The sequence below is a fragment of the Taudactylus pleione genome, unplaced genomic scaffold, assembly GCF_031769625.1.
Source record: "Taudactylus pleione unplaced genomic scaffold, aTauple2 ptg000306l, whole genome shotgun sequence".
Taxonomy (NCBI): Eukaryota; Metazoa; Chordata; class Amphibia; order Anura; family Myobatrachidae; genus Taudactylus; species Taudactylus pleione.
This window is the reverse complement of record NW_028284707.1, coordinates 3,186,962-3,209,547: the sequence shown is the minus strand read 5'-3', so window position 1 is coordinate 3,209,547 and position 22,586 is coordinate 3,186,962. Positions and strand designations below refer to the sequence as shown.

Below are 22,586 nucleotides of genomic sequence, written 5' to 3'. Positions count from 1 at the left end.
GGCACTAGTTCCACCTCCACCAAGTCCCTGCACAGAAATCCCACAGTCAGAGAGACACTCACTGTCTGCCTAGAGAGGCTCAATTTCGTCAGAGAAACCAGCATATAGGTAAGGAAAGAATCAAGCGAAGGCAATACATAGGGGATGCAGTCAGGAAGCCGACGGTCGAAATGACGACCGCTGGCTTCCCGACTGTCTAATCCCGGCAGGGTTCTAATGATAGGCGTTGAAATCCCTATGCCTATCATTATCCCTACGTTGGGAACCCGACGCCCGGCATACCGAACGAAGGTAAGCCGGGCAGCGGGCGCGGACAGCCGCGGGGGGGAGGGCTAGGTTAGGGGCTACAGGGGGGACTGTGGGATAGGCACCCCCCCGGGAGGGTTAGGCTAGGGAAAGGGTGGGGGGGTTTAGGGTTAGGCACCCCCCCGGGAGACTTAGGTTTAGGCTGCGGGGAAAGGGGGAGTTAGGGTAAGGCACTTGGGGGGAGGTTAGAGTTAGGCACCCCTAAGGGAGGGTTAGGGGGGGTTAGGTTAGTTAGTATACTTACCGATCGGGATCTACACTCCTGCGGTCTTCTGGTGTCGGGATTTGAACATGCGTCCGGCGGTATTTCATACCGATCACATACATAGGCAGGGCCGGATTAAGGGCAGGGCGACAGGGGCGGTCGTCCTGGGGCCCCCACACATACGGGGCCCCCACACACTATTCCCGATCCACGGCCGCTTATTGTAACATTTCCCCGCTGATGTCCCCCGGCAGCTCAGCTGTTCTCTTACAGCGGCTGCCGAGTACTCAGCAGACTCACTACAGTGAGTCACTGTACCGAGTCTGCTGAGTCCTCGCCAGCCGCTGTAAGTGTGACAGTCACAGTCTCGTGAGATTATGACGCCAAATCTCGCGAGACTGTGGCTGGTCAGTCTCCGAGAGAAGAGCGAGGCTGTCTGCCCTGCAGCGCGTGCGGGGCATAGCACCTGAGTCGGCTATCAAGAAGCCATATACTACCCTGCCTCAGCGTTTCCTTGGGCGGCGGGCCGGCGAGTAGAAGAGCAGTCAGCCTACACATACACACACACACAGGTATACACACATACATTTAAACTGTGTGTGTGTATGTATATATATATATATATATATATATATACACATACACACACATACTTTTACATATATATATATATATATATATATATATATATATATACATACACACAAATACATTTAATCTGTATAATATATATATATATATATATATATATATATATACACATTTAAACTATGTGTATATGTATATCTATATATCTATATATATCTAGATATCTAGATATATATATATATATCTATACATATAAATATCTATACATATTGTGACACAGTTAGGTTAGGGGGTCCCTCTCCTGGGTAGGGGACTCCTTCCTTACACACACACACAGCAGCAGGGAAGCAGCACACCAGTCTGGAAGCGAGTACAAGCTGGTCGGCGCCAGTCTTTATTGTACAATGTCAGAAATAACATAAAGAAAACATAAACTTAAATCCTAGCCCTGTCGGGGCACTAACTTCACAGGTAGTTCCCTCACTACCAGAACCTGGCAGGGCCTAATGCCCTCGCCAGCAACAAAGCACAGCACAGTACTCACAGATAGGTTTACCAAGTGTCTCTGAGCAAACTCCCTGTCTGCTCTCCCAGGTGAGACAATCAGCCCTCAACACACTAGGGGCCTGATTCAGACCCACTCGCGAGCGGCTGTCCGCTCGCAAGTGGGTCGATGTTCTGCACTGAGCATGCGCACGACGGAGGGAGCTCCGTCGTGCGCATGCGCCAGACGCGACGAGCGAAGGACTTTCCTTCGCTCGTTGTGTCTGATCAAGGGGGCGTGCTGTCGATGTTGATTGACAGCACGCCCCCTTTGGTGGGCGTGCCGGGGGCGTGCCTCCCTGACGGGGGCGTTCCCAAGGGAACGCCTACCGTCAGAAGCCGGCCCACTGACATCACTAGTGATGTCAGTGGGAGTGATTTTGGCTCTGATAGAGCCAAAATCACTCCGGGCCTTGCGGTTGAAAACCTCAACCGCAGGCTCTGGCTCGCATTTTCGATGGTCGCGATGTTCAAGACCATCGCGGCCATCAAACTGCACGCTCGTATAGGCTGTGGGTGGTGACCCACAGCTATACGAGCGTCCAGGAGGACGCTCCATAGTTATGGAGGACGGCCCTCATTCAGAGCGTGCGCTCTGCTCAGAGCGTACGGCTCTGAATGAGGCCCTAGGCTTATATTGGCCACCCTCAGGTGGGAACCCAATCAAGCCTGTTACCAGGCTGCGAGAACCAAAACCTGGAGTGGCCGTGGGTGGAGCCCTCCCTCTCCTCTCACCCACAACCCCCAGGTCCCAAACCGGCTTTTCAAAAAGCCGAAACTCAAGCCTGCTACACTGCAGACTTTCTCCAGGGGATTTTAAACACATAGGACAGGAATCTGGGATAAATGTCCCTGCCACAGACCACTTTATCAGTGATCCTATCACATATCCCCCCCCTTTGTTTCGACCTATGGGGCGGAACAACTGAAGCCCCCAAACAATGAACGCGTGACAACGCGTCTGCTTTAGACAACAGGCCCCCTGGCCTGTGTTCCACTGAAAATTTAAAAGTTTGTAACGCCCACTTTATGGCCAACGCCTCCTTCTCCACTGTGGCACCGGGTAGGCATCGAATTTTGAAACACTGTTCAACTTTCGGAAGTCATTGCAGAAACGCACATTCCCGTCGGGCTTTGGAATCAACACAATGGGACTTGATCATTCACTATGTGATACTTCAATAACCCCTAACTCTAGCATATTTTTAATTTCTTTCGACACCGATGCTCTTGGTGCTTCTGGTAACCTATAGGGCTTTAGATTAACTTTAACCCCTGGGTCAGTGATGATGTCATGTTTAACGACCGAGGTTTTCCCAGGTACGTCAGAGAACAACACCCTATTTCTAACCAGAAACTCCTTGACCTCTCGTTGTTGAATTGCCGACAGGGTTTTTGCCACTGTCACTTCGGGAACTAAGGGCCCTGGACTTACTGGAGGGGCTCGGACGGCCGACAGTACCGTTCTATCTTTCCAGGGCTTTAACAGATTTATATGATATATCTGTTCCGGCTTTCTTTTCCCCGGCTGGTAAACTTTGTAATTGACCTGTCCCACTCTTTCTAAGACTTCAAAGGGCCCTTGCCATTTAGCCAAAAGTTTATTTTCCACAGTGGGAACCAACACTAACACTCTGTCCCCAGGAGCAAAGCTGCGTAACCGAGCATTGCGGTTGTATACCCTCTGCTGTGCCTGTTGAGCCTGTTTCAGGTGCTCTCTCACTATCGGCACCTCTATAATAGGCAATGGAACTAGTGGTCCCTTAAAACGTGGTCTGGGAGCATGATACTGACACTCAGGGCAGGATGCGCAAAAGTCAGATGCCTCTTTATGAAGCCCGGGCCAGAAAAACCTCTGCTTTATTCGCTCAGTGGTTTTCTCTACCCCTAGATGACCTGCCGTTATACGACCATGGGCCAGATCCAAAACTGTTCTTCTGTAGGCTTTGGGAACTATTAGTTGTTCCACAACATCTTCCCCCTTCTTAGTCACCTGATATAACCAATCCTGACACATTGCCATGTGGGGATAGGACAAAGGACTATCAGGGTCTATGGGTTTACCATCAACTACTTTTACATTCTCCCTGGCTTTTACCAAAGTAGGGTCATTCAACTGCTCCACGGCAAAGACCTCTCTTCTGACCTCTAAATCAGGCAGATGATCCACTGACCCAACAACACTTCCCACCTCAATGGGAGGCACATCAGTTGGCGGGCCACCGTCACGCTCCGCATTTTCTAGTTCGCCAACCATAGTAGGAAAAGGAAATAACTCTGACTCAGAAGAAACTCCCTCTTCCACTATATCGACAACCTTCTCAAGTGGACCGGGGTTGTTCACTTCTGGAACAAAACGGCTTTCCCACAATTTCCAGAAGTGAGCAAAGTCTCTCCCCAATATTGCATCGTACATCAGACCAGGCACCAAACCCACAGAAACTATAGCAGAGCCACATGGTGTCTCGATGTTCACCTCGGCAGTAACATAATATCGATTATCCCCATGTATGCAGGTCACATCAACAGTTTTCCCCTCACGCCGCAAGGGGTTCACCAGCTCAGCTTTTATAAGTAGCTCAGCAGGTAGCACCTCACATTGTGCTTAGGGCGTGCAATCTAGGGCCCCTCCCCCTATGTATTCTGTACTGTGTATGTATGTACACTGGAAGGACGAGACTCCTTCCACCTTGATTAGCACCCCTCCCACCTGCTCCTGGGTGTTTTTAATTAGCAAGGAGTCCTTGCACTCCAAGACTGCACATCTAATGAGGCACACTGAGGGTAAGACCTATTATATATATGCTGTGTCAGTTTTGGGACTGGTATTGGGGTGCGGGGCTCTCTGGGCTGGTGTGGCTGGACTGCTTCATGGCATCATAATGTACACTTTTTCACTTCCTTAGTTTGTTTTTTATATCTGTAGCACTTGATACACTTTTTACTATAACCTCCTACTTATGTAGGACTTAACACATAGGCTTTCTTTATTATTCTTTAACCCTCACTTTAAATCTCACACTAGTGTGATGCCATGGGGCGGTTCTGCTGGGTTGGCCTGGGGGGTCCCGTGCCCTGTATTTGTTCCATAGGAGTGTTAGGGACCTGCCTGATAGAAGTCACCTGGACGCGGTGGGCAGGCCCATAATTATGGCCATTATTATGCAAAGAACCTCTTTGATGCTATTTAGCAATTATATTATTAGGTTCAGCATGATTAGAGTGTGCACTTGCATTTGTCTCTTTATGCTTGCAGCACTACAAGTCTCAGCAGGTAGCACCTCACATTGTGCTTAGGGCGTGCAATCTAGGGCCCCTCCCCCTGGGAACCCAATCAAGCCTGTTACCAGGCTGCGAGAACCAAAACCTGGAGTGGCCGTGGGTGGAGCCCTCCCTCTCCTCTCACCCACAACCCCCAGGTCCCAAACCGGCTTTTCAAAAAGCCGAGACTCAAGCCTGCTACACTGCAGACTTTCTCCTGGGGATCTTAAACACATAGGACAGGAATCTGGGATAAATGTCCCTGCCACAGACCACTTTACCAGTGATCCTATCACAATATATATATATATTTCTACTTCAGGGTCCATAGGGTATCCACAGGATACCTTGGGGTATAGGTGATGATGTCAGTCTTCAGGCACCACAGAGTTAAAGTTTTCAGCCTCCCAAGATGCATCTGGGTCCCTCTCCTATACCCCGCCCCCGGGCCAAGGCATCCCAGTTTCGTCGGTGCCTGGCCGGAGTCGGAGGCACTGTGCAGAGGGGGGCTATGAAGAGCCCCTGAAGTTTCTTTTAAAGGCAGCGCTGGCAGCACATCTGGGAGTACAGCATGGACAGTCGGTACTGACGTCCATGCCGTCTCCCCTACACCCCGCCGGTACCAGAACGCCGGTACTGATCCGGGGATGCTGGTAGACATCTGGGGTCACGGCTAGCAGTGCCCCCAGATGTCTTGGACCATGGCCGGATCCCAGGGGATAGCAGGTAAGCAGCGGGGTCCCGCGGTGGGTCCCCACTGGTCACATGGTCCTGAGTCCCCAGGCAGGGGGCTCCCTGGGGACTGGCTGCAGTGTGGAGCCAGGCGACCAACCTGCGCTTCCACTACCCCCTGGGACAGCGGGCCGCTGCTGAGCGGCATGCGCTGCGGCGTCCCAGGGGTTAAATGCATGCCAGGGGAGTGCGCTTTCCCTGTCTCACAGCCGGCGCCTCCCCTGCTGCACACAGCCTCTCTGCTCTGTCTGATTGGCCATAGTGTGTCAGCGCTCCTCCCCCAGGCCGGCCTCCTTCATCCTCTGCTCCTCGGTGGCCATCTTTGAAGCATGGTGAACGCTGCTGGAAGCCTGTGAGCGGTGGCATTGCGGTCTGGGTCCCCCAGCATACCTCTCCTCTGTTTGTCACTGGTCAGTGTATGCAGTGCTGAGTCCTACCAGCCTGAGGGTCTGAGTAGTTGAGAACCAGCGCTAATAGTGCAGGAATTTGTTTCTTCTGCATTGAATTTGACTAATCTGCTAGCCTGCTGTCTGTACTTTCACTTTCTACTGTCAGCCTTATTACTGTCCCTGATCTTGCTCTGCTCAAAGCCTTTGCGGTGCGCGGTGTGCAGGGTGTTATTCACACTATACCAATAAGTATAGGTGTGAGTGTCACATACTTACCATCATGTCTGAGACTGACTTTCCTCTCCAGCTCATGTGTACTAAATGTAAGGTACCAATAGCGGAGGGGGAGGGTAACGCGGAGGGGTTATGTCCCCAGTGCCTGGCACTGTCACGGCAGATTATGGTCACGGTCCCGGTACAGGAACCTCCCTGGGCTTGTTTCGCTAAGGCGCTTACAACCCTTGTGGGCCAGCTAGCTCCGCCACCTGCGTTTACACAGACGGGTTTGTCCCAGCAGTCAGTGGTGTCGTCACCCATGCGGGAGTTCCCGAGACAATTGATGGTACCCACAGTCTCCCTGTCCCTAATAATACTCTAACTACATCGGTTCAGCATTTGTCCGATGTTTTACAGGGGGAGTCTGTGTTGCGGCCTCATAAACGGCCGGTGGCGTCTTTATCTGCTCCTTATGGGGATGACGATGAGACGTCAGATGATGGGGAGATTCTGGATCTATTTGACCAAGAACCTCTCCGTACCAAAGAGGTATATATCCCTGGTCTTATTCGAGCGGTCCGCTCGGCTTTAGTTATTGAGGATATTGATCCTTCGGTGGCCACATTCATATATGCCTTTTTAAGGATATTAAGGGTGAGGCTACGGTGTTCCCTCTTTCTGATCAATTAGTGGATCATTTAGAGGAGGCGTGGAAAAATTCAGGTAAACGGTTTCAGCCCCAGAGGTGCTTAGCCGTGGCTTATCCGTTTGCGGTCAATTATTTTTCTAAGTGGGAATCCCCTACGCAAGTGGATTCACATGTCACACGCCTAGTCAAAAGTGCCACGTTGCCTATGCCTTCGATGTCATCCTTGAAGGATGTCACTAACCGCAAGGTGGAGATCTGCCTCAAATCCGTTTATTCCCTTGCAGGGAAGCATCCAGACCGGCTCTGGCCGTGTGTTGGGTAGCCAGAGCTATGGAGCGCTGGGCGGATAATTTGGAGGCGTTTTTGAACTCTGACTGTTCGGCTGAACAGACCGAGTTGGTGGGCAATCTCCGAGACTCGGCCACTTACATTAATGAAGCGGCCTTAGATATTTGTATGCTCTCCTCTAGGATCTCCTCTGCAGCCGTGGCTGCTCATCGCACCTTATGGTTGCGTTCTTGGAAAGCGGACGCGGATTCCAAAAAGGGATTAGCAGGTCTGGACAGGTACTATTTGGTCCAAATCTGGACAAAATAGTAGCTACGTTGGCAGCAGCAAAATCTGCATGTCTTCCGTCTGCTACGATTCCTTCTAGTGCTGGTGGGTCGTCCCTTCGGCCTCACAGGGCCCAAGGTAGGCCTAAAGTACAGTCCTTTCCACGGCAGGCTGGGACCAAGAAATTGTCCAAGCCCAAGAAACAGGTCTGGAGTACCAGACGTCTGGCTCCTAGGTCAGATAACAAACCTGCGGCCTGACGGTCCAGGCCTCCCTTTGGGGGACCCCAAAGTGTGGGGCGCCTGCTTCAGTTCGCCCAGTGCTGGTCGAGGACTGCGACAGACACTTGGGTTCTGGAGGTGGTCTCTCATGGGTATGCCCTCTCCTTTCGGCACAGGCCTCCATCCCGGTTCTTTACCACAGGCCTTCCGCTAGACCGGAGCAAAGCCTCGGAACTGCGGAAGGTTTTGCACACTATGCTCCAGGCTGGAGTTTCAGTGCATGTTCCAATTTCCCAGAGGGGCCTGGGTTTCTATTCCATTCTATTTTTGGTGCAGAAACCCAATGGGTCTTACTGTTCAATACTAAACCTAAAGGCCCTCAACAAGTCCTTGAGGGTGCCTCTGTTTCGGATGGAGACCCTGCGGTCCATTATTCTGGCACTGGAATCTGGGGACTACATGGTGTCAATTTACATCCAGGACGCTTACCTGCATGTCCCTATTCTTGTGCGCCATCAGCAGTTCCTCAGATTGGCAATCTGCAATGAACATTTCCAGTTCCGGGCACTGCCTTTTGGCCTGGTGTCTGCTCCACGGGTATTCACCAAGGTCATGGCGGTCATGGCGGCTCTCCTGCGGACGCAGGGAGTCTGACTGTTGCCTTATCTGGACGACCTCCTGTTGATAGTGGGGTCTCCAGAGCTTCTTTTACACCATCTGGATCTGACGATTGCGGTACTGCAACGTCACGGCTGGTTGACAAACTGGCAGAGGTCCACTCTCACCCCGTCTCAGAGGATCCTGCACCTCGGGGCCTTATTGGACTCCAGGCAGCAGTGGATCTTTGTGACGGAGGAAAAGATCCTTGCTTTGTAGTTGAGGGTGCGCAGTTGTCTGCAGTGTCGTCGCGTGTCGATACACTCGGCAATGAGGTTATTGCGCTCAATGGTGTCGGTATTCGACATGGTGGAGTAAACCCAATTTCACTCCAGACCTCTGCTGCTATTGATCCCGTCCAGATGGAATGGATTGCCTCAGTGTCTCAAATCCCAGACACTCCAGACGTTCGCCTGTCTCTAACCTGGTGTTTGCAGACGACCCACCTCAACAAGGGTCGCCCGTTCTGGGTGGCGAACTGGGTCCTGTTAACAACGGACGCCAGTCTCCGGGGCTGGGGAGCTGTCACGGGTCCACACTTGTCTCAGGGCAGGTGGACTCGGGCGGAAGTGGAGCTTCCAATAAACATTTTGGAGCTCCATGCGGTGTCAAGAGCTCTCCAGCTGGCACAGCCGGTTCTCCAGGGTCACCCTGTGCAGGTCCCTTCAGACAACGCCACCACGGTGGCCTATTTAAACCAGCAAGGAGGAATCCAAAGTCGGGCAGCACTCGCAGAAGTGTTCCGTATTCTGGTCTGGGCGGAGCCCAATCTCCCAGCATTATCGGCAGTGTTCATCCCGGGAGTCCTCAACTGGGAAGCGGATTTTCTCAGCAGGCAGGACATGCATCCGGGAGAGTGGTCTTTACACCAGGACGTCTTTCAGAGTCTGGTGGACAAGTGGGGTCTTCCAGAGATAGACCTCATGGCGTCCCGGCACAACAACAAGTTGCCGGTGTACGGGTCTCGAACAAGAGACAAAAAGGCATCTCTGGTGTAAGCCCTGTCCGTCCAGTAGACGTTCCAGTTTGCCTACCTTTTCCCTCCGTTTTCCCTTCTTCCGCGGGTAATACGGAAATTCAAATCAAGAAGGAGGTACGCTACTGTTGATAGCTCCCGAGTGGCCCAAACGGCACTGGTTCTCCGACCTCCAGAGTCTGTCAGTAGACGTTCCTCTGAGGTTACCATTACGACCGAATCTGCTGTCACAGGGTCCTTGTCTTCACCCGGACCTGACTCGGTGTGGCTGTTGAAACGGTCATGCTAAGGTCCAGGGGTTTTTTCTGGCTCCGTGGTGCAAACCATACTAAGAGCTCGTAAACCTTCCTCGGCAAGAATCTACCATCGTGTGTGGCATACTTTCTTCCGGTGGTGTAGACCTAGAGGGTATTCCCTTAGGGAGTTCCGCCTGTCTAGGGTGTTGGCTTTCCTACAGGCTGGACTGGATCATGGGCTTCGCCTGGCTTCTCTGAAAGTGCAGGTGTCTGCCCTGTCAGTCTGGTTTTATCGTAGGATTGCTGCGCTCTCTGATGTGCACACCTTTATGCGAGGTGTTCTTCGCATTCAGCCACCTTTTGTTCCACCGGTGGCGCCTTGGAATTGGGCTGTGTTCCTGAGAGTTCTCCAGGGACCGCCGTTTGAACCACTGGACTCAGTGGACTTTAAATGGCTTACAGCTAAAACCATATTCCTTCTGGCCATTGCCTCGGCCAGAAGGGTTTCGGATTTAGGGGTTCTCTCTTGTAGACCCCCTTTTCTGATTTTTCATAGGAATAGGGCGGTGTTTCGCACTCGTCCGGGATTCCTTCCCGAAGTGGTATCCAGTTTTCACATCAATGAAGAAATTGTTGTGCCGGTTTTCAATTCACCTGGACTTTCAGTGGGTGACGCCACTTGGGATGTTGTGCGGGCATTGAGAATTTATGTTGACCGCACTTCTTCTTTTAGGAAGTCGGACGTCTTGTTTGTCCTCTATGGCTTCCGTAAAAAGGGTTGGCCTGCTTCAAAGTAGACTTTGGCAGGCTGGATTCGTATGGCAATTTCAGAAGCTTATCTTCATGAAGGTCTTCCAGTTCCCTCCTTGGAGAGGGCTCATTCCACTAGGTCTGTGGGTCCTTCGTGGGCAGCTCGACGTGGTGCCTCTGCAGTTCAGATCTGCAAGGCTGCTACGTAGTCTTCTGTCCATACCTTTGTGAGGTATTATGCTTTTGACACCTTTGCCTCTCAGGATGCTTCCTTCGGGCGGCGGATTCTCCTCTCAGCACAGGAGCGTCCCCACCCTTAAAGGATACTGCTTTGGGACATCCCCAAGGTATCCTGTGGATACCCTATGGACCCTGAAGTAGAAAATATGAGATATGGTAAGAACTTACCCTTGTTATCTCTATTTCTACGAAGTCCATAGGGTTCCACAGGACTCCCGCCCTGTCGCACCTGTACTGCAGATGGGCTTTATTCTGGTCACCGGTTTTTCCGTCTCCCTATGGTGAGAATGTGATTCTTGTGAGTGTCCAGATTTTTTCTACTCTCTCTTTCTTCTCCTCCTCCGGCCTATGGCTTGTGACGTAACTGAGATGCCTTGGCCGGGGGGCGGGGTATAGGAGAGGGACCCAGATGCATCCTGGGAGGCTGAAAACTTTAAGTCTGTGGTGCCTGAAGACTGACATCATCACCTATACCCCAAGGTATCCTGTGGAACCCTATGGACTTCGTAGAAATAGAGATAACAAGGGTAAGTTCTTACCATATCTCATATTATATATATATATATATATATATATATATATGTATATACTCTCATATGTGCAGCACTCCAGGCGCTTTGAAAGAATCACAATACCGGCATCTAATATCAAGCAACGTTTCAGTGCATATGTATTAGTACTGTCCTCAGGCTATCATGCTAATAAATATGCACTGAAACGTTGCTTTATATTAGATGCCGGTATTGTGATTCTTTCAAAGTGCCTGGAGTGCTGCACCTTTGGGAGTTTATGTGAGTTATAGTGCTGGCACCCGGCTACGTTACCTGGACAGCTGGACCCTGCATATTTCTTATATAATGCTGGTTGTTATATTATACTTTTTTTTTCTATAACATTGCCCATATATTTACTTTGATTTTATTGATTGGAGCCCCCACAAGTTTGTTGCCCAGGGGCCCCCACAGACCTTAATCCGGCCCTGTACATAGGGGTTGCAAAAAAACATTGGGCATCCAAGTGACATAGACTAGTTTGTGGGGACCCCATAAAAAAAACTCAGAGGTACGGCAGAAAAAAAACACACAAGTGTGTGTGTGTGTGTGTGTGTGTGTGTGTGTGTGTGTGTGTGTGTGTGTGTGTGTGTAAAAAACAGTTTTCACACTTGTTTTTGCCTGTCAGACGGGAGGCAATCGGGAAGCCGACTGCCTAAATACCGGCAGCCGGCTTCCCGACTGTCTTATCCCCGCATTTCCCTGACGCCGGGCGCCGCGAGCGGACAGCCGCGGGTGGGAGGGTTAGGTTTAGGGCTCCCGGGGGGGAATTAGGGATAGGCACCCCCCCGGGAGGGTTAGGCTAGGGGGAGGGAGGGTTAGGGTTAGGCACCCCCGGGGGGGACTTAGGGTTAGGCACCCCCCCGGGTATATGGTTTAGGCAGCGGGGAAGGGAGTGGTTAGGTTTAGGCACTTAGAGGGGGGATTAGGGTTAGGCACTTGGGGGGGAAGTTAGGGTTAGGCACCCCTAAGGAGGGTTAGGGGGGTTAGGTAAGGTTAGTGGATACTTACCTATCCACGATCGGGATTTCCAGCGCTGTCGGGCTTCCGCTGCGTCGCACTCTGCTCCTGTCGGGCTGCCGCTGACGGGAATCGAACCGCCGGCCATGCGGCAGCCGGGATTTCATACCAATTCCTATCAGCCTAGCGTGGCGGGGGTGAGGAGTAGGAGAGGTGAGTTCCATCACTTCTCCAGGACCACTTTAAGCCCTGAATACAATAATAATTACCAATGCCCAGAATGGACTATAATCTGTGATGTAGATGTATGCAGATAAAGAAGCCATACAGAAAATATTACACTAAAGGTGCGTATCCACTAGCAGATAGTGGAACAACAGTACGATTACAACATTGTAATCGTACAGTCGTGTAGTGCCTACACTGAGTGATATGTCGTTCAGTGCAGGCACCCTCCCTCATCCCTGAACATGGCCAATCTGTCTTATCGGCAGATTGACCGGCATGTTCAGGGGATGATTGATGTCGGAAACGACCAGCGGGAGCTCGCATTGCTAGTCGTCGACATTTTCATATACGATTAATGATGCTCATTTTAATCGTTAAGTGTATACGCAGATTTAACCTCTTATGGCAGAAGGAACACACCAAATATAGACAATGAGTACTGCAAAAGTATCTGGCTTATTACCCTCAGTAGCATCATTAAAACGCAAACATGACAATCATTTTGTTTTATTATTTGTGGGGAGGGACAGGGGCTTCTGAGTGTGAATTTGAATCTTCAGTTATTAATGCTTTGCAACATATTGTGCTATTTATTATTGTAATTCTAGCAATCTGTTGTTTTGTGTGTTTTACTGAGATATCACTGAATGATTAAAAAAAATGTACAAAGAAAACAAAAATTCTGTGTGACACAATACAGAAATCGTCAGCTATCCTGGGCATGCTCAGTTGCATTGGAGAGTGATAAACTCTAAGGGGGTCATTCAGACCCACTCGCGAGCGGCAGTACGCTCGCAAGTGGGTCGATGTTCCCCACTGCGCATGCGCACGACGGAGGGATGTTGATTGACAGCACGCCCCCTTTGGTGGGCGTGCCTGCCAGACGGAGGCGTTCCCATGGGAATGCCTACCGTCTGAAGCCGGCGCCACTGACATCACTAGTGATACCAGTGGGAGTGATTTTGGCTCTGATAGAGCCAAAATCACTCCAGGGCTTGTGGCTGGGAAACCCGACCGCAGGGTTTCCTTCGCAAGTCCGATGGTCGCGATGGTCAAGACCATCGCGACCATCTTGTTGGACGCTCGTATATGCTGTGGGTGGTGACCCACAGCTATACGAGCGTCCAGGAGGACGCTCCATTTTAATGGAGGAGGGCCCCGATTCAGAGCGAGCGCTCTGGTCAGAGCGTCCGGCTCTGAATCAGGCCCTAAGTCCCTGAGCACACTGCATTCTTCGGGAGCATGCTTGGTACTGCACCAATATGTAGCAAGTATGTAACTGTTCATACGGCTCTATCATCCCTCACCCTCTCAGTACTTATGACTGCATAAATCATCATTATCAACAGTCCCAAAATCCCAGAGACATACCGAGACATAGGAGATTTCTGCCTAAAATGTTATCTATGCAAATATTTTTATTTTTTAACCATAACCAACTACTAAACTATAACATTTTTCTACTTTAAGATGTGGTACATATAATCTATTGTTACGTTCTGGGATTTGTAAGTAGATATTTACTCATGAAGTGTATTCAAAAAGAATAGGGATATATTTATCAGGGCCAAAACTAGTATTTTTGTCATCTGGGGCAAGGTAGTAATTTGGAAATTTGGAACTTCCCTCCCGTTCCCCCCCCCCAAAAAAAGGGCGTTCTTCTACGCGTGCCTTAGATGCGCATGCTCCTCTGAAAAGGGGGGGTGGTTTCATGACACAGTAATGCCCCTTACACATTATGTCACACAGTAATGCCCCCTACACATTATGCCACACAGTAATGCCCCCTACACATTATGCCACACAGTAATGCCCCCTACACATTATGCCACACAGTAATGCCCCTTACACATGCCACACACAGTAATGCCTCTTACACATTATACCACACACAGTAATGCCCCTTACACATTATGCCACACAGTACTGCCCTTTAACCATTATGCCACACAGTAAATTTGAATTGGTAACTAAAAAAGTTCAATAGTCTATCTTACTTTTTTCTCTGACACTCAGACAGACAGACTCTGATGATGTTCCTCTCTCTCTCACTACTTCTTTCTCCATATGTGGCTGTGCCCTCCCTCCTGAGTCCCGACCTCTTCTTCCCTGCAGCCTGCTCGCCGGCCAATCACTGGGAGCTGCAGGCTGCAACTTGGCATACAATTGGTATGTCGCCGGCCCGGCAAACCAACACTGCTCTGCGGCACCGGCGGAGGCTTTGAATACTGTGTAAGTAGCTGCTGGATCCAAACGGCGGCGGGTGGTGGGGGGCTTTCTCAGAGAGATGGGCCAGGGAGTAATTTGCCCCCCCTTAGTCCGACCCTTGTATCAGCGTGACACCCCCTCTAATCTGGCTTCTGAGGTAAGAGCCCCCCTAGCCCCGCCTAGTTGCAGCTCTGTATTTATATAATGAAATAGAGTTAATACACTTGCTCCAAGGTATAACGATAGTGTCATACATTGGGTATGATTCATGTAAGTGGATGCGGTGCCGATGCTGCATGCTGTTGGCCAATGTTTTAAGACTGCACATATGTCCGAGTCATAATGCACATGGGTCCCGTTTGTTACCACCGGGAGATGCAGAACGAATTAGGACATCAGAGCCGTGTATTTCAGTGAGCATTTCTGGGAGGTAACAGGAGGATAGGCAGATGCGGGCATGTTGCAGGCATGTAGCTGACAACAAATGCATCTAAAGATGCAGTATCACTTACACAGGACACCATGTTGAGAAGGAGAAATTGCACCTGTCTAGGGCTGGTGCACATCTCGATGGTGCAACTGGTGGTGCACCGAGATGTATTAGCAACGCTGCCTGTGGGCATCTCAGTAGGACGAATAAGAGTCTTGGCATTAGCATAAAGATGCAGACGCTGAAAGAGATGCAACCGCGTCTGCCATCCACCTCTGAATCAGGCCCATGATGTTCTTAAGGTGCGTATCCTACTATTCACTACACGAGAGTGGAACGACTGCACGATTACAACATTGTAATCGTGCAATCGTTCTCCATCCTGTGCAGTGGAAAATGTGCCTACACTAAACGATATGTCGTTCAGTGCAGGCATTGTCGTTATCGTTCAATCGCACGTTTTAATCGCCAAGTGGATACGTACCTTTATGTCCATCAGCATTGTCCCTAATTTTTTTTTAAAATACTGCAATTACAGTCTGTTATAGAGCAATAAATACAAACTTAAACAGACAAAAAGTTTGTAAAAAACAAACAAATATACGAACCATTTCTGAGCTAGTTTAATCTTTCCTCAACAGACCAATGGAAATATACCGTCAGCCAGAGGAGAAAACAGCCTAAAATATATAACATCTGCATTTTAAAATAGGTTAAGATGGAATCATTCATAGCATGTGTGCACGGAAGAAAACCAGTTTCATTATCACAATTCCTCTAGTAGTAATACATGGGACAGTGTCGGTTTTAATAAGATCTCTACTGCCACCTATAGGAAGATGTTTAAAATTGCAATACAACGTAGCATGAGCCTACATGGTAACCCAGGGGTCTACAACCTTGGCCCTCCAGCTGCTGTGGAACTACACATCCCAGCATGCACTGCCATAGTTTTAGCATGCTGTTATAAAAAAAAGGTGGCAGTGCATGCTGGGATGTGTAGTTCCACAGCAGCTGGAGGGCCAAGGTTGAAGACCCCTGTGGTAATCCTTTAGTTTAGAGTCGATGTTACCACATTTGTCCATGGACAAATATCACAGAAAACTGGCGTGCTTGTTGTCCATTTAAATGGGATATCATTAATCAATTGGGAACAATAAATATTCATACAACAGGTTCTATGTACTAAGCCTTGGAGAGAGATAAAGTGGACGGAGATGAAGTACCAACCAATCAGCTCCTAACTGTTACTTTACAGGCTGTGTTTGAAAAATCTTTCTCCAAGGCTTAGTACATAGACCTCTATGTTACCTATAATTAATATTCTTTGTATAGTGACTTTGTCTCTCTATACACCTATACATTACCTATTAAAAATGAAAGTTATTACTTTAAAGTCATAGGGGCCTATTCATCATAACTAAAAAAAAAAATAACAAAAAATCGATGGAGGTAATTAGGTTTAGAACTTGCATGGAGTTCTACTAAATTACCGGGGGAATTCATCATTCCTCCTCCCCATAACTATCTATTCCGAGAAGCTGTCATTTTTGCTATGACAGCTTTTCAGGAAATAGATACTTTTCCCTGTCTGCTCTAACTTACCGCAGCTGTAATCAGTGCAGCGCATGCTCCGTTACATTCACAAAATCGGCGCATGCGCTGCACTGCTTACAGCTGCGGTAATTCTGTGTCCCCTCCAACCCCACCCCCTCCTCCCTACCCTGTCCCCCAACTACCTGGCCACTGCAGCCACGGATGAAGAGGAGAATCCAGTAAAGTCAAAAAAAATAAAATATATATATATATATATACTGTATATATAATTTATTTATTTTTTACTTTACCGTGTTCTGCTGGGAGAACACAGTTGGAGAGAAGCAGCCGGAGCCGTGGAGGGACCAGGGAGCGACGGAGTGAGCCAGAGGATGATCTGTCCAGCTGAGTGTAACCCGCTATATGCCACCTGAGATTGGCGTATAGTAACACCATCAAATTCTGAAAATATATAATTTTCGGAATTTGATGAATACCATAATTTCTACATCCCCATACTAATGTACTAATGTATGGGGAGTGTGGAAATTAACACAGGCGGACTTAACCAGGAGATATCAGTGATATCTCCTGTGTTAAGTGTCTTCATGAATACTAAAATAACGGTAATTAAGGAAAATGTCCTTAAAACCGTTATTTTAGTGTTGATGAATAGGCCTCATAAACTTGACTTAGATTTCAAATAAGCTCAGTATTCAATACCAAAATCAGTTGGACACCAGTATGTTAGGCTCTGGATTTTAGCAAGATCCAATAATTACAAAACTTATAAACTCATTAATTTTTATTTTTTTATATATGATGAATAATTAAAATCCACCTCAATAACTGATGAAATATTGTGGTTCCACAAGTATAAATGTCTTTCTGCCAGACGAAGTACACAACTTACGGCACATTAGACAAGCAATTTGGGTGGACGTTAAAATGCAAAAGTAATCCTGAAACCTATACTGTATATGGTTATGAGAAGTTTAATCAAGAAAAAGAGCTTGTTCCAGTATCATCTGGTATCATCAGAAAAAAACCCAATAAACATGACCTGATCACGTACAGTATTTTTTAATTCGTACCCCTATGGCGCTGTTGGGGGTGACCTGGTGTGTGGTTGCAGGCATTCTAACACCTTTGCAATGGCAAATAGCAGGCATCTCCCTCAGTTCACCCATTACAGCCCACACCATGATGACAACAATGTAAATAGCATTTAATTCTAAAGTTGCATGTTTTTATGATCACAAATTAAATAATTAGCACCACCTGTTGATCTTTAAAAATGTATGACCCTGTAATGAATACACTTGTGCACCAACTTGGAGATCTGGAAAACATGCACTGTATAGCTGGATAAGTGCTAAGTATGCCCTCTTCATGGACTGGCCACACTTTCTTTAAACACAAACATTTAGAAACCCCCCCATCTAGAAATCCTGCATTATTACATTGACCCCATAAATAGGAGAAATGGCAATGAAGTTATATTACATCTGTCTACACACCTACATTATCACTAAGGGTAGTTATTAAAGCTTGGAGAGAGATATACTGTAATTGTGAGAGATAAAGTACTAACCAGTCAGCTTCTAACTTACATTTTACAAACTTGTAACTCAATTCTTTTTGGATTGGTTAAAGGCAAAAGAAAGAAAATCCAAAAGGTTTCAGTTACCGATGAAACTATCATCAATATAGCACACACCGACCAACACCAAGAGGGGAAGCAATCGGGAAGCTGACAGCCTAAATACCGGCAGCCGGCTTCCCGACTGTCATATCCCGGCAAGGGTGAAATGCCGGGCGTCTAGATGTAGACGCCCGCATTTCCCCGACGCCGGGAGACCGGCGCTCGGCATCCCGATCGTAGTGATGCCGGGCGCCGTGAGCGGACAGCCGCGGTTGGGGAGAGTTAGGTTTAGGGCTCCCGGGGGGACTTAGGGTTAGGCACCCCCCCGGGAGGGTTAGGCTAGGTGGAGGGAGGGTTAGGGTTAGGCACCCCCGGGGGGGACTTAGGGTTAGGCACCCCCCCGGGGGACTTAGGTTTAGGCAGCGGGGAAGGGGGTGGTTAGGGTTAGGCACTTAGAGGGGGGATTAGGGTTAGGCACTTGGGGGGGAAGTTAGGGTTAGGCACCCCTAAGGAGGGTTAGGGTTAGGGGGGTTAGGTTAGAAGATACTCACCTATCCACGATCGGGATTTCCAGCGCTGTCGGGCTTCCGCTGCTCGGAACTCTGCTGATGTCGGCCTGCCGCTGACTGGAATCGAACCACCGGCCATGCAGCAGCCGGGATTTCATACCCATTCCACCAAGAGTACACTCTAATATATAGCACACACAGACCAACACCAAGACTAGGCTCTAAAATATGGCCATAGGAAGACAGTTGATTGTCCAATGCCTAAAATCACATAGGGGGAGATGTACCAAGCCCTGGACAGAGATAAAGTGCCAACCAATCAGCTCCTAACTGTCACTTTACAGTCTGTGGAGTCTATGTACTAAGCCTTGGAGAGAGATAAAGTGCCAACCAATCAGCTCCTAACTGTCACATTACAGGCTGTGGGGTCTATGTACTAAGCCTTGGAGAGAGATAAAGTGCCAACCAATCAGCTCCTAACTGTCACATTACAGGCTGTGGGGTCTATGTACTAAGCCTTGGAGAGAGATAGCTCCTAACTGTAATTTTTCAAACACAGCCTGTACACTGAAATGAGCTGATTGGTTGGTACTTTATCGCTCCCAAGGCTTACTACATAGACCCCTGTGTTTGAAAAATGACAGTTAGGAGCTGTTTGGTTGGTACTTATCTCTCTCAAAGCTTTCATATGTAGTATGTAAGCACTGAGCAGTACTGGCATGATCCTATTGAGCTACTATATCTTACAGTTTTTAAAGTCCTGATAACAAATCAAAGTGCAATAAGTTACTTCATGACTGCACTTGGCAACAGTGAACTTTCTGATCCTCACATACCGTACAGTAAATATACTGTAGGACGCTATTCACACCGAGTCATTGCTCTGCTCCCAGGTACAGTATTACAGACGTATAGCCAGTATAGCAACAGTGTGTACGGCAGAGAATAGCGGACAGCTTCCACGCCTCATGTCCTAATACTGATACATACGTGATAAGGAGATGCTGCCTGTGTGTTCTGAGCACAGATATGTCAGTAGATTTAATCATAAAGCTTCTGGCACCAAACAGATACGGTGGCTCCACTAACATATAATAGTCTGATTGCCACCAGCAATTGTAGGGTAAAATGACATATTTAGCAGAAGAACCACATAAACCACATTCAGGTCAGTAGACTAACTGGAGGTAACTGAATCAGCATAGCTTATTATCATTATTATTACATAATTATTTGACAAATTCATCGCACAATCCGAATACTGAGACCATTATCAGCAGATCAGATTATATCAAACAAATATCTAATATTCCTCTTGACTATATACATATATATATATTTACTGTGTATGTATGTATGTATATATATATATATATATATATATATACACATATATGTCACATGGTAGGTACACACATCTGGCCTTGTTTCTCCATGCCCTCCCCATGTATATCTATTACCCCATTGTTTCTGCTATGAAAGCCTGTTTCTGATCAGTCACTGGCGCCTATAGCATGGAGATGGTGCAAGTGCAGAGAATAGTGGTGACAGTTGTAGAGTCCGGTGTAATATCAGAGGACGGCACAGGTTTCCTCTTGCACGCGCACGAGCTCCCTCATTAGTTGAATGTATTCTTGCATTAGCATAACTACAGCTACTTGGCCTGTGGCTCAGAATCAGGCCCTATGTGTCTCTGCTCTCTACCCCTCTTGTCTGTCTGCGCTGACCCCAACCTCATTTACCAAGTTCAAAATGGTGCATTTCCTCCCCATAAGAGGACCCAATTCAGCACCAGCTCAGAGCTGGCAGAGTTTGGGCCTTATGCCATCAGAGAAGCACATTTTTTTAGGCGCATTTTGCCCCTTATTCAGAGGCGCTCGCAAGAAGCGAGCGCTCGTTCTGAATGAGGGAGGCCGCTTGTATTATTAAGTGCGGCCACCTGGTCGCTAGCTAAGCTGTGGGTTACCACCCACAGCTTTAGCGACCGACCAGGTTGATGGTTGCGATGGTCAAGACCATCGCGACCATCAGGGCTTGCGACGAGACCCTAAGGTTGGGTCTCGGCAACCGCAAGCCCCAGGGAGCTTCCTGCTCGAGCAGGAAGCTCCCCACTGACATCATTGCTGATGTCAGTGCGGCCTCCATTTGTGAAGCCATCCCCCCACCACGCCTACAAAACTGGCCGAGCTGTCGATCAACATCGACAGCCGGCCCTTAAGTAGTGAGCTCCGGAGCGAGAGAATTTCCCTTGCGCACGCGCAGTGCGGCCGCTGCACGTGCTCAGGGCCTAAACATCAACCTGGTTGCGAGCGCTAGTGACCGGGTCTGAATGAGGTCCTTTGTCCATTGTCACAAAAGTGACAAGTGATATACACAGTCCCAATGTCCTCTCTCTGTTTTTCATGTGGGGAATGGAAATGATGGAATGAGCATTATATCCTAAAGTAGGAGGAGGATGGACTTTTAATGAATGTGGTGCTTGCAATCGGGTGCAGTGCTGCTCTCGAGAATTTTCTGCCCCTCCCCCCGCAAACCTAGATGCACTGACATTGGAGAGCAGTCCTGCACCTTGTGCTGGGCAGATCATGTAGGTGCAGCGCTAAAACAGCAATACGTATTGGGCTGGGCATTCCGTGCACCTCACAAATTAGTTCCTGTACTTACACCCTTGTCTATCACCCCAGTGTCTCTACTGTCTGTTTCTTCATTGTCTCTACTATAACCCCCGTGTCTCTCCTACATATCCCTCAGTGTCCCTATTGTTTGTTCAGTGTCCCTATGTCCGCAGCATCTAGCCGCCTGCTGTCTCCTGTCTGATGTCAGTATGAGACCACAATAGATGCAGATGACAATGTGTGATTTGGTCGGATATAAGTGGTAATTAAACCTCAGACAATCACATCACTGTCACCACTACAATGGAAGGTCCTCATCTTCCAGGGAATATACAAGTCTATGTAACAGATCCTAAATTGATGCTCCTCTGACAAGTTCTATCAGCTGTCACAGCTAACAGGACATGTCAGCATGACAAGGCCAATATAAAAGGCTTTCCTGACATGCTTCCAGGAAACAATAGAAATGCATTTTCATGTGCTTGACTAAAGCGCACACGAACACCATAATAACAGGCTCAGTATAGTACCGCTGGGGGTCTCGTGTATTGCCCACCCCTACTATAGTGTCACCTTCAGTCTGATGCGTAGTCACAGGCGTCTGTGTCTCTTTTGAATACAACACAACTTCCCGAGGCAGGAAATCCACCTGTGTGATCTTTGAGACTCCAAGTTTAATAAGTCTCCTCCTATAATAATGTAATAAAATAAATAATAATATTAACAACTGCATCTAAGTCATACATGGTGGTAGTAAATGAACGAGGCTACAAACTGTATTTACGGAGACAAAAGTTAAAAGCAACTGACGCAAGTCAGATAAGCCGCTCTAATGTTTTCTAATACTTATTAAAGTCGACTTGGGACCTCAAGCATATTTAAGTGAATAACATAAAAATACAGTAACCTTATAGTAACCTTATAGTCTAATTCGGGCAAACCTGTGCCATTAGTGCCTGGTTTGCATGTTATATAATGCAGTGGAACCTCAGTTATCAATGCTAATGACAAGTGTATGACTTAAAACATGTATAAATATAGATATTCTGTGCAGATAATAAGGTGAATGAATAAAGTAATATATACAATATAAGGATGATCACTGGGAATAGTCTGGTGGACCTAGAAAATAATGTTTTACCTGTTGTTTAGTTCATTTGTGCCACAATAGGACTTTAACATAAATGTTAAGAGATAGATAGATAGATAGATAGATAGATAGATAGATAGATTTATTATTATTTATTTATTAACAGTTTCTTATATAGCGCAGCATATTCCGTTGCGCTTTACAATTGTAAACATTGATAGAACAAAACAGGGTAATAACAGACAGACATAGAGGTAAGAGGGCCCTGCTTGCAAGCTTACAATCTATAG

The 22,586-nt window shown here is 48.0% G+C and overlaps 1 protein-coding gene across 6 annotated transcripts in view; it reads right to left on the bottom strand.

Moving 5' to 3' along the window:
* Window positions 1–22,586, bottom strand: part of DYNC1I1 (dynein cytoplasmic 1 intermediate chain 1) — a 503,273-nt gene that overhangs the window by 423,123 nt on the left and 57,564 nt on the right. For all 6 annotated transcript variants that reach the window (XM_088442236.1, XM_088442240.1, XM_088442238.1 and 3 more), the window contains one exon: window positions 21,780–21,895. In XM_088442236.1, coding sequence (XP_088298362.1) covers window positions 21,780–21,895 — 116 coding nt within the window. The remainder of the gene's footprint in view (window positions 1–21,779; window positions 21,896–22,586) is intronic.